General features: G+C 48.8%; 1 protein-coding gene across 2 annotated transcripts in view; it reads right to left on the bottom strand.

Annotated features, from left to right (window-relative positions):
- The window catches only part of LOC119140626 (E3 ubiquitin-protein ligase RNF165-like), a 51011-nt gene extending 36106 nt beyond the window's left edge, over nucleotides 1-14905 (bottom strand). For both annotated transcript variants that reach the window (XM_037372119.1, XM_037372120.1), the window contains exon 1: nucleotides 14779-14905. In XM_037372119.1, coding sequence (XP_037228016.1) covers nucleotides 14779-14839 — 61 coding nt within the window. In that variant the 5' untranslated portion in view covers nucleotides 14840-14905. The remainder of the gene's footprint in view (nucleotides 1-14778) is intronic.
- Between the last annotated feature and the right edge of the window lie 3487 nt (nucleotides 14906-18392).

Below are 18392 nucleotides of genomic sequence, written 5' to 3'. Positions count from 1 at the left end.
CAGCCAGGTAGTCCTCCAGACCATTATTTTTAAGCAGATTTCATAGAGGAGATGGAACCCGAGTCACTCGTCTCACTATTGTGGTGGGTGACCTTGGGAAAGTGCTTCCCCTTGGATTAGAACCAAGTAATGTTAAAACCGCTCTTAAAAAAAACACTTTTTTTTAATATATATATATGTTTATGACACAAAGAAGTGAGGTTTTTATTTTTCATCCAAAAATCTCAGCTTTGTCATTTCTATTTAATTTCTAAATCTATTTCCTGAAGAAAGCAGAGAGATCTGAGCAAGTTTTTTAGACTAAATACAACTCTTCAGACATCTCCTGTAACACATTTCCTCAACAGTAACCACAGAAAGGAGGATGAAAACCAGCAATACACTTTTCCCCACCCACATTCACATTTTACCAGGATTTTACCTACAAAGGAGCAGGATCATCTGCATTTTCCTTGTTCCCTGAATTTTATCCCCAGTGGTCTGTGAGATGGGCACTGGTGCATTATGCAGATGGAGAAATGAAGGTGGGAGACCAAAAGAACTTACTCAACCTTAGGGAAGACCAGAGGGTCCAAGCGGGGAATTGTGGAGCTGGGGGTCAGCATGTTGTGCCCACTGCCCACCTGGACCCACAAGTACCATTTGGGTAAGCAGATGTCCAGCACTTTGGGAAGAGCTGGTTTCTGCTCCAGGTGTTGGACACAGCCCAGCTGCTTGGCCTTGGACTAGCCCCATGGTGGTTTGAGATCTTCCCCATACAGATGTGGCTATGGAGGTGGATCTTCCTGCCCATGGAAAGTCTCCTTGTTTGGAGGGGACAACCCCAGTGCAGAATGGAAGTACTCAACACCAAATTTTCTGGCAGGGGAGAGCACATCTGCACCCCTGTCCACACCATCTGACTGCCCATCCAGCCCTAGGAGTGGGTGGATCCTCAGGGATTGCTGGCCAGAGAGCAAGCACCACTGGCTGTCATCTCCATCCTTGAATATATCCCAGACTTGGCTGGGCAAGACCCTGAGACACGCAATAACCATGCAGGTAATCTCTGCCCTGAGCAGGAGGCTGGACTGGAGACCTCCAGAGGTCCATTCCCAGCTGAATTACTCTGCGACACTATTAGCCAGTGGAAGATGCTCTTTTTCCCTTCTGTTCCCCCCTCCCCCCCCCCCCCCCAAGAGCATCTTCTGGCACAGCTAGGTACATGCCTCCACATTACAACTCCGAAAGCACCACCAACATGGAAAAAGTCTCCCCTACCCTTGCAAAGGGTGTGCTTGTAAGTGCACACACGCACGCACAGAGTGGTGCGGTGCACAGCACTTCTGCATCACAAGGAACGCAGGTTTCATTCAAAGACCTGAATGAAAATAATCCTAGATGTGTGTTTTCCATTTATATTGTCAATTCACAGTGTAACTGAACCTTTAGAGAAAGCAGAGAAAGATTACACGATTTTTCACAGCACTAACTGCTGAATCCAGGAGAATACTTCTGCCTGAGTTGAAATAACACAGCAGGAATAACACTAACCCATGTAACGTTTGTTGGATGGTGGCTCTGGCAGATATCAAGTAGAAGAGAGAAAAGCAGCAATTACAAAGGTGTATTTCAGATTCAACCCAGCTCTTGGGGAGGGGGGGGGGGCGGGGGCAACCCCAAAAAACAACCACATCTGTTCAAGCCACAAAATCTGTTGACTCCTCAGAGCTCCCAGTTACAAACAGAAAGGAATTAGAGTTGAGATCTGAACTTCTCAGTGATGTTAATTAAAGCCTGGCACCTCTGGAACACCAGCAGATCCACACGTGACATTTCTAAGATTTCTCTCATGCTTTTGAGAAAAATGGTCTACAAAGCATCTGATCGCTTTCCTCCATTTGGAAGAAGCATTTTGACCAAGCAAACCTAACTGAGCTGCATTAGGAGGTGCTGGCTGGCTTAGTAGTTGTCCAAGATTCGGCAGATCTGCAAACATCTAGCCCGAAAGAGATGCCTGCAGGCAGCCCCCCAAGCCCTGAAGACCCTCACACATAAAGATGGATGGGCAAAATCCCAATCCCTGACATTTTACAGTGGGATCATTCTTACTTCTTAGAGAAACAACAGCTGTATGGGTGGCAAACTCCCTCCCGGGACCCCTGGGCTGAGGTCATTTACTTTTCTGCTCTGATGGAGTACATGGATTCCTGCTCTCTGTGTTTCAGGGTAGCAGCACAGTGGTATAAAGCCCCACTAGCATTAACCTGCTCATGGTTTTAAGAGCAGAGCTGCCCCAGTATTACAGGTGCAGCTTGGGTTACCACACTCCTGAACGCTCCATTTTCTTGTGGCACTTGGTGGCTCATTCAACCAAAGTGTCCAGCCCTTCATAGCAGCTTAGCTTGCTTGACAAAGGTCTCTTTTCTCTTAATATTGTGAAAATCAGTCAAGAACCACCCCCAGCCCCTGCCCAGCTTGGGTGTGGTGGAGACCCTCAGTTCTCCTAACCATTATCAAGCCACACTGACAAGCATCCCCAGCCCATGGTGTGGGATCTCTTTGCATGCGTCACTGCTTTTTCTTGACTTTCTGGTCCATCATCTGCTGCCCTGAGATCTTCCTGAGCTTCCCGCTGCATGTTGCCCTCCCTTCTCCACCATCACCCAGAACTTCCACACCAGAACTCAGCTAAAAGCTCTCCCACAGATGTAAATTTGCCAGGAATTTTAAGCCCTGCTCTTTGGAGAAAGCAGGGCACCAGAGGTGAAAGCCACCTTTCTCACCGGCATGCAGTGTGCACATGGACATGCAGAGAAAGCAACTCCTACAACTTAAGGATTGCACCACAGCCAACCCCAAACCCCAGGAGATGTGAGGAACAGGCCCCTCATGGCAGGCATCAATAAGAACAAAGGACCTTTTCATTGGCTTTTTGGTGTCTGAACTTTGGCAAACACTTTGCATTTTCATGGTACTGTTGTGATCTGGGCTTTTATCCCTTTTTTTTTTTTTTAATCAAAAGTCTCATTATATTTGTTAGCTTTCTCAAAGCTCCAGCTCCCCGGCGTGATACAAAAGCGCTCATGTCACAGCATCACTAGAAATGGGCTTGTTGTTTATGCTGAAAAAAATACCCAAACCCCAAAAGCAAGCAGAGGTTGGGTCTATTCATGGGCTGGAGAGGAGTGTTTCAGATTGGGAACAGGGTGCCAGCTCTGCACACCCACTCACTACATTAAACCTGCCTCCAATAGGCTGCACTCAAAGAGGACTCCCCAAAGCCCTCTGCAGAGGTGGCAACTCCAAGCAGGGTTATTGTTGGGTGCCCTGATCCATCTCTCCTCCCCCCACCATCCACCTGCAAGACCCCAGCTCACAGGAGGGTCCCAGCACCCCTTTGATGCCCTTTGGCTCTCACATTGGCCTGGATGTCATCTCCCCCCCCCAAGGGATGCTGCCAGTGAGTTGGGTTTCTGCAAAGCACATCCATCCTCCCGTTTCCCATTTGAATTGCAGGAGATTGGGAAGGGGCCCTTGCTGCCTCCCCATTCCCATCGTGGGGCCAGAAAGCTGGGACCGGTTGTGCCAATGCACCAAAACCGGGAGGTGGGGAGAGCCGCAGGAGGTCCAGGGAGCCAGAGGATGGGTCTAAGCCTGGGTCTGCCAGCATCAAAGTCAGCCCAGGTGGAAAAAAAACTCTCATTGCTTGGTTTCTGGTAGGAAAAGGTTCAATGAGAGATGCTGGGCTGTGGATAAGGAATCCTAGGACAAGGACAGGGGTTCCCACATAGTTTGGGTGCATGTAAGCCAGCGTAACATATCCCCAAACCTGCTATCAGCTTCCTGGATGTTTCTGAGGTCTGGCACTTGATTTCATTAACGGGACTCAAAACTGCTTGTTACGGGAAGACCAGAGTCATGCCAGATACCTAACAAACACGCTTTGGCTTCCCTAGCAGCAGCCCAACTCCTTTCAGGAGGAACTGCTTTCTGCCCAAGGGACAGGGAGGGGAGCTACCTTGCCTCCCTTCCCCTTGGTCCATGTCCTATTTTTCTAAGCTTCTAACTACCTCCTGGTAATATTTTCCTTCCCGAGGGCACCCCTTCACCCTATAGAAGGAGCACCTGGACAGCATCACATGCCATCTGGATCCGGTACTACAGGACTCTCCTTGCAGATGATATGTCCTTATCTCCAGGGTGCTTCTATGGTCTCCTTTGGCAAAACACCTAGGATTTCCACCAGCAAGTTTGTAATCACATGTGCCAGACAGATTTTCCTACACAAATTGAACAAGGCCGTGGAGAAGATGCTATTTGTTTCCGCAGACTGAAGTAAACTCAGGTAGGTGAGCCCAGTGAGGAGCAAAGCAGTGGTTGCAAGTCCTGTTCAAGACCTCGGCTCTCATTTTCATTTGGGAAACCACCTTTGGTCCTCACAATCCTGGAAACCCACCCTTGTTGCCAATAGAGGTGAAGAGGAGAGGCAGGGGTTGACATGACCTCCTTCATTTTGTAAAGGGTCAACTATATTTTGCGACCTCCCGCCCCAGGAACACAGCCTTTGCTTCTCCAAGACTCATCTTGGGCATGAAAGCACTTTATGTTGATTAAATAAATCTGACTTCTGCACACACTAGTCACAACATGGTTTCACAGTACAAGAACACAGAGGACTGGGGCAGTCTATTCCTGATCATTTCATGCTTTCCAAATGAGTATGAAACACCAAAACCATCTCTCAGATATGAAAAAAAAAAAAAAATATGTCTACGTGAAATGTTTCTGTATGAAAAACCCAACTGAAAGATTATGATGAATTGGTTTTATTCCCTGCATCCAGTTGATGCTGTTTCATTTTCTGCCATAAGACAGCATTCACTCCGAGGTTGTGGCCTATTTCATTTCACTTCAAATGAGCCACTTAAAAGCCATTTCCCCCACCAACCCCCGTTTTGCTGAAAAAGTCAAAGACAATATAAAACCAGGAAAATAAATTTTCAGCCAGTGAACTGGAAAATAGTCATCACCATCAAAACCAGATATCTGTGTTTTCACATAGCTCTTGTCCCTAGCAGCTAAGATCAGTAGAAGTGCCACCAGCTGAGCTGCTGGTCCACCACCCATCGCTCGGCCACGCACACCCCCCACGGCCACTGGGACACGACAGCCCTTGCTGCGGGGCCCAATTCCTGGGCAATAGCGTATGTTCAGCTCACAGCTTCAAGGAACAGCCTGAGAGACAAGACTCTGGCCATGACCAGTTAATTTAATGCAAGAAGGAGTCATGCAGAGAGCTGAACAAGAGATTGAGGATGGACGATGGGTTTTACTGCTGCTTTCATAAGAGCAGGGAAATACAGAATCATGAGGTTGGAAAAGGCCTTTAAGGTCATCAAGTCCAACCATTAAACCAGTACTGCCAAGCCCATCACTAAACCATGACCCTAAGCATCTACATCTTAAATCCCTCCAGGGCTGGTGACTCCACCACCTCCCTGGGCAGCCTGTGCCAGCGCTTGGCCACCCTTTCAGTGAAGACATTTTTCCTCACACCCAACCAAAACCTCCCCTGGCACAACGTGAGGCTGTTTCCACTCATCCTGTCGCTTGTTCCCTGGGAGAAGAGCCCGCCCCCCCTGGCTCCAGCCCCTCTCAGGGGGTTGTAGGGAGCCAGAAGGTCTCCCCTCAGCCCCCCCTCTCCAGGCTGCCCCCCCCCCAGCTCCCCCAGCCGCTCCCCACAGCACTTGTGCCCCAGCCCCTTCCCCAGCCCCCTGCCCAGCTCTGGATACGCTCCAGCCCCTCAGGGTCTGTCTGGGAGCGAGGGGCCCAGAGCCCACCGCGCCATTCCAGGGGCAGCCTCACCAGTGCCGAGGGCAGGGGGACGGGCACTGCCCTGGTCCCCCTGGCCACACCACTGCTGACACCAGCCAGGATGCTGCTGGCCTCCTTGGCCACCTGGGCACACGGCTGGTTCATGTTCAACCCAAACTGACCCAAGGGATATTCCATACCGTATGAAGTCTGCTCAGCAATAAAAGCTAAGAGAAAGGAGGAGGGTGCATGCATTATGACGTTTGTTTTCTGGAGCAACCACTACAGGTACGGAATCCCTGCTTCGCAGGAACCAGCTGGACATCACCTACTGATGGGAAGTAGAGAATACATCTTTTATTTTCCTTTGCTTCCACACGTGGCCTTTGCTTTATTAACCTGCCTTTATCTTGACTCATGAGTGCTTTTCCATCTTATTTTTCTCCCCCTCTGTCCAGCTGATAAGGGGAGTGACCGAGTGGCTTGGTGGGCACCTGGCAGCCAGCCAAGGTCAACCTGCTACAGGTTCATACAGAAGTTTCCCACTCAGGCCAACAAGGGCTGAGCAAAACCAGCTCATTAGTGCTTTTGGTACAAGACAGATAAGATTTTCTCCATTCCACCTCAAAAAGAGCTGCCTGCAGCCCATCAGTCTTGAAGGAGGCTGTGCCTGGAGGAGCAGTTTATGTAGGGAGTTTGGGGCTGTCAATGGGCTTTGCAGGTGACCAGTGTGGGAGGGGACCCTTTTTTATAAGGTTACATGCAACTGAGACATTCACTATTAAAAAAAAGGCTCATAACCCCAAGCCCACTCATGTCATGCTTTCTTGGTGCAGGAAACCTCCTCAGTCCTTATCTCAGTCCCTGGAAATTTGTGGGATATCACAAACAGCGCCTGGACAAAATAAGGCTTCTCCCACCACACTGATTGCTCCCAACATCTATAAAGCCTCACCGTGACGGACCTGAATGGACCAGTGCCTGGGGATGCTACATCCATCCATTTTCAGTTCAACCCTGCTCTTTTCCAGATGTTTTGAGCAAATATTGTGAGTTTTTTTCCCCCATTTTCATGCCTTAGACACCCATCTCCAAACCCTACCAACACCCTCACCTCCCATCAGGGACATCACAGACCAAAGACGCTCAATTTTGGTGAAGCAAAGCTTCAACCACTCCCAGTCCCTTCCAGGTCCTAGTGTTGAGGGAACTTCTTAATTTCAATTAGTCATTCATGCAGTAAAACCCCCAAGAAGGAGGCGACCTGTCAGGATCCGACCCTCCAGGGCTTCCCACCGTGGTGATGCGAAACCAGGCATGCCGGCAACAAGATGTTTATAGCCCAATGATTCATAATACTGCAGAGTTTGCAGGAAATGTAACACCATTCGTGATTAAGAAATGCTCTTGTTTTCTGGTAAATATATAAAATAATCACTCATCCCCTGAGCAGCAGATGCAAATTATACATAGTACTAGCCTCATATGCCAACCGCTATAATTCCGGTACAGCATGAAGCCATTTCCCAAGGCTCTAGAAGTCCCTTAATCTGCCTTTTGACGTCAAATGATAAATTTCTTGCCTGGGATCATTAACGGGATGACTAATGAAAGCTGATAAGTGAATTTATAAATGAAATTAAAGATATTAATATTAAAGGCCAAGCTACAAGAAAGAGAAATGTGGATTTAGCAAACCACAACAAGAAGCCCGGTAATCTGCATGAGATTTGCAGCTTCTTTCCTGCTGGGTAAATCAGAGATGTGCTATTTTTCATCTGGAGGTTGTAGAAACTGCCAGGCTTGACAGACACCTCTCCTGAAGCATTAGCACCTCCACTACTTTCAGATGCTACCTGAGATTTAAAAAGCTCCTGTTTGAGTTTGCCAGCAAATGCCACACCAGGGCTGAAAACACGCCGATGGTCTTGCAAAGATAACTGCAGCACCGAGCCCACACGCAGACAAAATACCTTCAGTCTGTGGTCAGTTTGCTGACAATTACTTTTTTTTTTTGGAAAAAAACCCACCCTCACCTCAAACTAGATTCTTATCTTACTCATCCCAGTATAAATGCCAAGGAACTTCTTTAAAAGCTGAGAACTTATTTTGGATTTATGTACAGATAAACAAGTTCAGACCTTTGCAGCTTGGTGCCTCATCCCACGTCCAGGCAGCTTCACCATGAACCCACAACTCATTTCTGACTCCAGCTGCTCCTCACTGAAGTTTGGGGCTCACAGGAGAGTCTATTTACATCTCAGCTCCCACCAAATGATGATGATCATGATGATGGGCCTTGTGTGGACCCAAAAAACACCCTCCACTGCCCCAGGTAGCACAGGCAAATGAGACCTTACCCAATGTTGCAGGGCTGCGTGAGAACAGGCACCTCCTCTGCTATAAAAAAAAAAAAAGGAGGAGAAAGCTTCCTTTTGCCTGTAGATCCCCAGTTTTCAAGCAGACGTTATGGAAACAGGTTGGTTGGGCAAGTGCTCATGAGTGGTGCCTCTTCACGCATCCACAGCTTCGAAAAAAACCAAGATCCCTTTGGATATGTCAGTACTTAGCAGTGTGACCGAAGGAAAAGTGAGATGCCACCAGGAGAATGAGAAATCCCAGAGACACAGCACTAAGCACTGCTGGGGAGGGCTCATTTGCTACAGGGACGTTTCCCAATCCCACCCTCCAACTGGAGGAGCCTGACGTGGGGAGCAGCCACAGCGTGACAGATGCCCAAGGGACCTCGTGTTTCTGAACATCTTTCAGAGACCCTCCCAAGCCTGAAGAAAAAGACGAGAGAAGGTTTTCAGAGCTGCTCCTAACTCAGCTCCAGGGTTGGGCACCTGGCTATGTGGCCTGGTGGGCTGTCCAGTTCCACCAGAGACCTGCTCAAGGTCCCTGCAAAGAATTCCCAGAAGGTATCCATGGCCTGGCTTTCTCCTCATTTAGGGGAAATGGCTGCTCCTTGTACCATTTGGGGAAGGAGATGGAGGAGCGATGCACAGTAACAGCTCCGCAGCACCACTTGAGCCCCCCAGGGAAAACCAGCAATGGCTGGTGGCTCCATCTAAGCTGACCCAGACTTCAGGGTGTCATCTCTAGGCAGGGCAGCCACTGCAAGCAGCCAGGAGCGGAGGGATGTGGTACAAGACACAGAGACATCCAGGTCCTTCTCCAAGCTACCGAAATCCCCATCCAAACATCTCCCTGCAGGCATGTCCTCCCTTGGAAAGGTCCCAGCCCGTGGGTACCAAGCTGCCCCTTATTGCCTCTCCCCATAACCTGCATCTTCACTGCTTCCAGCACCTGCTTTGCTCCTGACCCTGCTGGGTTGAGTCACTCAAACCAAAGCAATAATATTCATTAAAGAGCTACAAGCCATACACATGCAACTTTCCTGCAGGCACATTTTACAGCCTTTAAATGGAGGGAGAGAAAACAGCAGCAGTTAAGGACACTTACCAAGAGGGATCCACAACAGCACGTGCCAGCCCAGCCCAGCCCAGCCAGGGCTGGGAAATGTAAAGGACCAGCAGGCAGGAAAATGGGTGAGAAAAGGTCCCACGAGTGAGCAAGAGGAGGAGCAGAAAGGGTTAAGCAAAGGTGGTAGGGAGGCATGGAGCAGGCATGGGTTTGCTTTTCCTTCCTTCTGGCTGCTGCCAGCTTTCCAGTCCCTGCTACTCTCGCTTTAGCTTGAAAAGTGATTCGAGGCTTTTTTATTTTACAGGGAGAATTTAGTCATTCCCAAAAGAGCCGGTTTTCTCCCCAAGAAGGTTTAGGACCACGCAAGGATTAACTGGGGGGATCTCCCATGGGGTCCTGTGCTGAGCCACTTGGGAAACCACAATCCCTCTGCCAGCCCTAACTGCAGACCGACCAACTCTGTCTCCCAGAATTGAACCCAAAAAGGTTGGAAATTTATCATTTTCCCCACTGGATCTCAGCCCTGCTCTCAGTACCCACCTGCAGGTCCCTGCCCTGGCTGCGCTGCAGCCACACATCGCCCTTCTCCTTCCCAATCCAGCGTGTCAGCTGGAAAACCTCCCGAGTGTTGTAGCCGACTTCAGAGTTTTGAGCACCAAGTTTGCCGTAAGCAGCAGTGTGAAGCTCTATTTTATGTACTACCCTTTGATCAAAAAGCCTTGTCTTTGCACCCGACTCCAGGAGCTGTAGGTTTTATGTAGAAACACCTAAATGCCATGAGATGCCCAAGAGTCACAAAATCTGGTGGTGCCATCACACCTCTCCCCATCGCCAAACCAACTCTGGTCTTGGAGGTTGTGGGTATTGGAGATGATCTAGACATCGAAGACCTTTTGCAAAGCCTCCCCTCGCATTTCTGACATGTTTTTTTAATGCTTCCCAAAATGGGTGCTCCCATGCTAAGTATGGGAAAGGCTTTTCTCTGCTGAGCTGCTGCAGAATGTATCTATCCCCTTTTGAACATCCCTAGAGACAGGGACCTTCCAGCTCTGACAAAGGGCAGCCCCAGTGCACGGTTTGGGTTTGAACCAGAATGTAAATGGGCTGGAGGGGATGCCCGTGCCCTCGCTACCCAGCATCATGCCCCACAGAGCCCCCGAGAAAGCCACCCACCTCTCCTTCCAGCCCCGCACCTCCAGCGGTTGCAACCATCCTCCATCTGGTCAGTGGAGAGGGATGAGCCAGTCTTGCATGTCACACATGCTCCCCGTGGCACTTGGTGGGTGGGGGGTTCTCCTACAGGTTTGGGAGGACATGGCTCCCACGCCTGCCCCAGCAGTGCTCCATCCTCCCCTTTCAGCTAACAAGGTGCTCCCCAAATTATAGGCAGGGTTTAAAACAACAACAACAAAATAAGGAAGCTCAGACTTACTCTAGGACAGTCCTTCCAGGAGGTTCACGGAGGAGGACTCTGCACAAGACCGGCGACTCGGCAAGGACCAAAGCCAGAGGCGGTTATGGCAGCATCCCGGCACCTATGGATCTCGCCCCCCGGCTTTGGCACCCCACACTCTGTTCAGGACTCACCAAGCGATGCCAGACTGTGTCCCTGCTGTGTCCCCACCACCTTGTCCCCCCCCAGCTGGAGCAGCTCCTGGGTTTTGTGGCAAACACCCCCCAAACCCCCCGCCCCAGCTTTGCAGCTGCGTTTTCTTTCTCACTCAGGCACCAACTCACCGGTTCTTAAATAACACTTCCACAGGGCCAGGTCCGCACACAGAAAGGCAAATCCAGATCAGCTCTCATTAGACTTTGCTGATAATTCCCAATATGAGCAAAATGTGACCGCTATTTGTTTATCTTTTTCTTTAAAACGATGGAAATTGTGACACCGCCCCAAAACCCCCGTGTGAGACAGATCAGTCCAGCTCCCATTCGGCACTGTTAAATGCACACAGATATGTATAAGACCTTTACACAACGTTTATATAAATGAATCTCAGAGCCCATTTTGTCAGTGTTTGGGATTATCTGCCTCCCTGTTATTGAAAGAAGATATTTAAAAGACATGTTGGTGCTGGAGAGACGTATAGGCTTTATAGAAACCACTGCATGTGCCTCCACACCCGCAGCAGCACCACCAGCACGTGACTCGTCTTGGATTTCCTCAGCCCGCAATGCTAAAATAAAAAAAGATTATTTTCTTTGTACCAGGTAGATTTTCAAGACTCGGGAGTGTCAAAGGAATTAAGTCATTAAATTGTGGATGTGTTTTGATGGATTATGAGCTATGAAAGCCTGGTGGTTACTAGCTAATAAAAGCTGGGAGGTGGACAGGGGTAGGGGGGGGTGGGGGTAGGGGGAATGTTTCCTCTTGTAAGAATGTGTTCTTAACAAGACAAGTCAAAATATGATGCAGATAATAAATCGCTTAGTGCGAGCTGCCATTAACCCAGCAGTTTTCTGTATTATTAGATTACCAGGGTATCCTCAGAGTATATTGAACAAACAGTTTTGCTCTGTATTAGTGCTAATTTGCAGAATAAGATGGGGGGGTTTATCACGCTCACTGCAGTGAATCCACCACTCCAAACAAAGGGGCAGCTGCCAGCAGGTGTCTGTAGCATGAGGTATGTTTTGGAGGGGACTGGGTTTATCCATGTCAGGGTTTCAGGGTAGGGTTTCTGGGAATGGAGAGGGGGGGATTTCATTTTTTCCCACGCCATAACCCAAATCTCATTGTCTCACGTGTGTGTGGGGGGGTTGAATTAAAAAAAAATAAAATTAAAAAAAAATTTTAAAAAAAGGAAGTGGGGGAAATAAAAAAAATCATCACATTGGAAAATGATCAGCCCCAAAAGGCATGCATGTCTCCCTTCATGCAAGTGAGAAGCACAGCCTCCCTCCTCAGGATGCATACGGGGACATGTGTCACGCATGGAGCTCAGCGCTGGCCCGGGACGAGGATGGAGCAAGAACAAAGGGCCACAGCATACACTACATCCAGGGGGGAGCAGGGGGGGCAACCTACTTGTGCTCATACAAGGGGGGGGGGAACGGGGGGGGGGAACGGGACAGGATGGCCAAACAGTCATCGAGCTACACAGAAAAGGAAATATGGAGAAGGAAATCATAAATAAATGTTTCAAAAAACCAACCAAACTCAGGATCAAGCTAGGAGGGAGGTAGAAAGGCACAGCCTTACAAAATGATGCCTCTCTTCAAGGGATGCTGGGCTAAGGCAGGACGGGTTGCTGGAGCCACTTGCTTTTGTTTTGTTTGCTAGCAGCTACTCTTGAAATTTTAGTAGTGGGGAACCACCAACCTGCTGAATTTGTCTTCCTCTCAGTAAAGACAAATAACCAATCCTGTGCCTCCCCTGCTCCTGTGGAAATGCAATTAAAGACAAGATGCTCCCCCCCTCCCCACCCCCACCTTCCATTTTTGGGAGCCCTGACTTTCCTGTTTCTCCTGGCATCCCAAGCCAAAATTGGGGAGGTTTTATAGGACCATTTTGCAGACCTGGGAAAGGAGGTCTGGCACAGGAACAAGGAGAGGTGACTGGTATTATTACTGCCTTGCAGCCAGAGCAAAACTACTCACTGATCGCAATCGGGTTGTCCAGCTCTCCCTGCTCCCAATATTTTAAGGCTCCCAATCCCCCAGTTTGCTCTTTTGACCAAATCGGGTTATTCAGAAGATGGTGGGCCTGGAGGCTTCAAGCATGAAAATGTAGTTACAACATTAGCAGCTGGGACAGTTTTATGAGCCCTGCCTTGTAGGGAGGCTAGTGAAGATATTTATAGCGTGCCAGTTGCCCTGGGACTGAGGCACAGCAACTTCTCGCCTAGCAGATGGTGGGAGAGGTACTCACATATATGCATGTTTAAATATACAGCTAATAGATTAGAGGGATTTTTTTTTCCTCCAGGTTCATTTGCCTCTTGTAAATCAGAAGGGTTTTTTAAAAAAATAATAATAATAATAATTGATAATTCCCCCATCCATCCGGAGGTTGCCCCTCTCATTTTGGTATCTGTCTGATAAGGAGTGTATGTTGTAACTAGAATGAAATAAGCAGCAGACCCTTCATCAAATATCTTTTTTTGTTGTTGTTAATAACAAGGGCTTGGATTTATACACTTTTTTTTTTTGCTGTTCTGCAGTAAAACAGAATTCTGCATCGGCACAACAGTAATACAGACTGTGCGTCTAGGGAGTATGGACACACAGACTAATGCTGAGGGTAGATATGAGACAGGAGGAAAAAAGAAAAAGATATGTATTAAAAAGCCCCCATATCTGCACTATGGGGAAAAAAAAAATCCACTCACTCAAACCTCACGATGGGGGAAAACAAGAAAAAAACTAAACAGCAGGATACGACAATAAATGGGAAAACAGCAATAGAAAAAGCACACTAGGTTAATATAGGAAAACTAGTTTCTTTATTGAGAGATCGTATATTAGTATTAGTGGAATCGTGTGTAACAATGTCATCATGCACACAATACAAAAAGGCAAGGCCCACCATGCTATGGAAGGGCAACAGAACAAAAGCAGCGTACACTGAGCAGATGTATAGGCTACAGCACATTACATTTCAGCAGGGTATGTCTCTACAGAGATATTTACATCAGAAACTAGGTAATGTAAAAAAATACAGACCATGCTTTAGTTTTAGTACAAGAAAAAGGTGAAGATACACAACCAAAGGATATTCGATACAGAAAATTACCCACAAAATAAGAACAGGAAATAATTTAGCACAGCAGAAAAACCGTTATCCCTGTTTAATGGAAAACCATTTTGCCAGTCGGTTTTTTTGCAATGAAATTTTAAGGGGGTGGTGGTGTAGTATTTCAGCCCTTGTTTAACCACAGCTCTTAGTCTCCACCTCTTTTCCAATTATATAATTGGAATTAAAGCCAATTACTGGATTTCCCCTCCTCAATTTTTTTTTTTTTTTTGGGGGGGGGGGGTCGTAATTTGAGGGCGTTTGGCCCACTCGAAGCCCCCCAGGAAACATTGCGCCCAACGACCACAGCAAAATGAATCCACTTAACAGGAATTTACAGTGCAATGTACTCAGCTAAATAGGATGAAGGTACAAAAAAGGCTGTTATCGTCTACAGCTACGCTGAAATGGCCTGGTGGCTAGGCTACACGGCGAGACGGGGGAGGAATTAAGAAATAAAAAATAAAAAATAAAAAAAGGCAAATGGGTCTACCGAAGCACGAGCTGGGGGTGCGGGCGGGAGCTCGGCAAGGGGAGACCAGGACCCCCACAGCGGGCACTGAAGGGGGGGGGCGGGGGGCGGAGCCCTGCGCGCCCGCGGAGCGAGGCAGGCTCGCCCCAACCACCCACCTGAGCGCACGGCGAGACCACGAGACGGGGAGGGCCCTGGAGTCGGCGCCCCTCCTCACCCCAAACGGGGCACCCGCGGCCCGGGCCGAGCCCTCCACCCGCCCACGCAGCACCTCCGCCACCTCCCCTCCCTCAGCGCGGAGCGACCCCGAGACACGAAACCGCAGTCCCCGCGCACGACGCGGTACCTCTGTTGCGCACAGAACCGAAGACGGGCAGCACCAGGTAGCCGACATGCACCAGGACCATGCTGCGGCCTTTGTGGCGTGGCGTGGCGTGGCGTGGCGTAGCGTAGCACGGCCCGCCCCGGTCCCGCCGGCCCCTCCGACGCGGCGGCGAGTAGCGACCGCCCACTCCGCCGGCACACGAAAGCGCCCGCTGCCAATGGCAGAGCGCCGACGGCCCTAAGCCCCGCCCCTTCGCCTCTCGGCCCCGCCCCTTCAGCCACCCTGCCGGCCAATAGGAAACGACGAGAGGGCCGAGGGGGCGGGGCGGCCGCGCGGGCGCGCAGGGGCGGATGTGCACGCGCAGCTACACGCGTGCATGGACGGGCGCACGCGTACCCCGCAGCACGTGCGCACGCTGGCACGCAGGCGCGGGCACACGTCTGCGTGCGCGCGCGCGGGCACATGGGGACACGGTGCATGGGCGCTGGCGCACGTGCACGGAGGGACGTGTGCGCGTCGGCGCGCAGGCACGCGTCGGCATGCAGGTGCGGGTGCACGCGCACGCACGTGGGCACGATGCATGGGCATCGGCATGTAAGAAACGAACGAATAGATATTGGCTTTTCGCTAAGTGCTGTGCTGGACAGATAACAAGCTGTCCTCCTCGGGTCAAAAGTTCACCGCGAGGAAGACATCTGACTTCATCCCTGAACGACCACCAGAAGACCCCAACGACCGAAAGGTGCAAGCGCAACAGGGGTGGAGTTATTTAAATCACTTCAAGGAATATTGTAAATAGTTATGAGAAAATAATGAATATGTATATGGCTGATGCAACCTTGATGGTTTAAATAGATCATATTTGAACTTGTTTGGCACGCCTCTGACTAGAGTCACGCACCCAGCGCTGTGGTTTTTGCTCTTTGACTTTGCCTCACAATAAAGATTTCTGAACCAGCCTTTTGTGGGTCGGGTATTTATAATAAATTTGAGGGCTCATCTGGGATACTAGCTCGCCCAGCCACAGGATCTTTGGCAACTGTCAGATAGGAGGTGTGCCCCGCTGATTTCGGTGAACTCTCTGATGGCACACCTCTGACTACTGGGACTGTTGGCCAAACACCCGGGAGAGAGAGAGAGAGAGGCTCTTAGAGCAAAAACTACTTGGAGCTCCCCAGGAGGTAAAGCCGCAGTTGCCTGTAATTCACATGCACAAAGACCCAAGTAAGAAGGACTGTAAGTATTACTCGGTTGGGCGGGAAGTGGGGGCTTGACTGCATGACTGAGTGAGACCTGATGGGGTAGCCCCGTTCCAGTAAGTGATTGTGGAGTCTTTCTAAACCATGGTTCCAATATCCCGTGAGGGACTTGGCCAGTGAAGAGATGAAGCGATTGAAAAGCCATGTGGGAGACAGCCCTAGGGAAAATATGGGACAGGAAAGTAGTAAAACGAGTCCCAGGGAAAAGGGGAGCCAGAGAACACCGAATGAAATACCCCCAGACAGTCCACTGGGGTTGATGTTAGCAAATTGGGAAAGAACTGAGAAAACTAAGAATAAAGATAAAATTAAAATGATAAAATATTGTATGTTAGAGTGGACCAAGGAAGAGATAAGACCAGATCATTTGTATCCGTGTTGGAGGAAAATGCCAGATCAGTGCTACTGTAGGCTGTACACCTCAGCTTTGTCCCCTGTATAGCCCAAACCAGGACTGCAAGCGCAGTCAGCTGATAGATGCTAGACAATAAAAGTTTGATATTAATAAGATTATGCCTGACAGTTCAAAGGAGCTTTTTAGAACAGGAGACCCTGACCTTTAGAAGGCTGAAACTATGGAGATTGTCTATTGTGATTACTCAGAACTGGGACGTACGGAACCTGAAGCAATCATCCTTGAAAGAAGAAGCAAAATAGCAAGGTGATCAAGATACGGAACAACTTGTGAAGCCGACTGTCAAGATAGGAACTGATAGAAGATTTATTGTGGAATCAAGAGATTATGTAATGTTTAGGTAGATACTATAAATATGTGACTGAAAATCTTGTAAGCTTGTCACTCTCTGCAGAGGTGACCCAACGCTGCTGGACCGATTAAAACATGCAAACCTAGAGTAACCCATAAGAGTTCGAGTCTCTTCTTTTACATCGGTCCCGTTATGGGTTATTTGAGGGTTGGCTTTGTCAAGCATTAAACCTCTATGTGAATGCCCAAGAATCCCCTAATCCAGAACAGAATGAATACGCTGCTTGTTGGAAAGGGGAAATTTGACCTTGCTTAGTGGGAGTTTTCAAGGCAATCACCTCGTAAATGGGACCCCCTTGAGTCCTTGCCCTCTCCATACCTGGTAGTTTCTAATGCCCCTCCGAGTGAGAGCACCGGAGGGCCTGATGAAAGAGGAAGTATACCCTGACCCGACAGGACTCCCAGAACAAGACGGAGACAAACTTTTAAAGCAGTAGCGCTAGGCGAAGAGCAGGCAGTTGGAGTTTTTCCACTTGGAGAAGTACCATTGGGAGGGGCACAGGAAGGTATTTGGTTTGTGAACGCTCCTTTGACTTCTACCAAAGTGAGAAACTTTAAAAAGGAGATCAAGGGCTTATTAGAGGATCCTCTGGGGCTTGCCAAACAATTTGATCAGTTTCTAGGGCCCAGTATCTACATGTGGGAAGAAATGCAGTCCATACTGAGCATTATCTTTTCCCCAGAAGAAAGGCAAATGATTAGGGTAGCAGGCATGTGAGTTTGGGAGAGGGAAAATCAACAAGGACCACCTGGAGATCAGAAGATGCCCCTAACAAATCTCAACTGGGATCATAATAATATGGCTGACAGAATATGTTGGATTACTGTAGCCTGATTGTTAAAGATATTAAGGAGGCTACTCCCCAGGGACAGAACGTCGCAAAGGCTTTCAATGGGTGACAGGACAAGGACGAAACGCCCACCGAATGGTTAGCCAGGCTCCAGAAAAACATGCAACAATATTTGGGAGTAGATCCCGAGGATACAGTGGGGCAGACCCTTTTGAAGGTATACTTTGTTACCCATGCCTGGCCAGACATCTGCAGGAAGTTGGAAAAGTTATAAGACTGGCAAGAAAAGGGATTAAATGAACTACTAAGGGAAGCACAAAAAGTGTATGTGAGACGGGATGAGGAAAAGGCTAAAGCTAAAGCAAAAATAATGATTGCCACCATGAGGAATGGGGATCTTCAGAGAAATAGAGGGATTCCCAAAAAGGGGGGAGCAGAGAGGAGTGAATGCTTTTACTGTGGGAAGGAAGGACATTTTAAAAGAGAATGTCCAAAATGAAATAAAGATCTTAAGGTCTTTAAAATAACACAGGAAGACAATGTGGAGGATTAGGGGTGTCAGGGGCTCTTCCTTCTGGGGGAAGGATCCCACCTAGAGCCCTTGATAAATCTGCAAGTAGGACCTCAGGAGGAAACATTAGAATTTGTAGTGGACACTGGAGCAGAACGAACATGTGTGTGTCAAGTGCCTCTAGGGTGTGAAGCAAAGATACCATAAAAATAATCAGAGTAAAAGGGGAGGGGTTTAGAGCTCCAATAATTAGACAAATAGAGATGAAAAGGAATAACAGAAGGGGGAAAGGAGACATTTTATTTGTC

Source organism: Falco rusticolus, chromosome W (genome assembly GCF_015220075.1).
Source record: "Falco rusticolus isolate bFalRus1 chromosome W, bFalRus1.pri, whole genome shotgun sequence".
NCBI classification, from domain to species: domain Eukaryota; kingdom Metazoa; phylum Chordata; class Aves; order Falconiformes; family Falconidae; genus Falco; species Falco rusticolus.
This window is presented reverse-complemented; position numbering and strand designations above follow the sequence as displayed.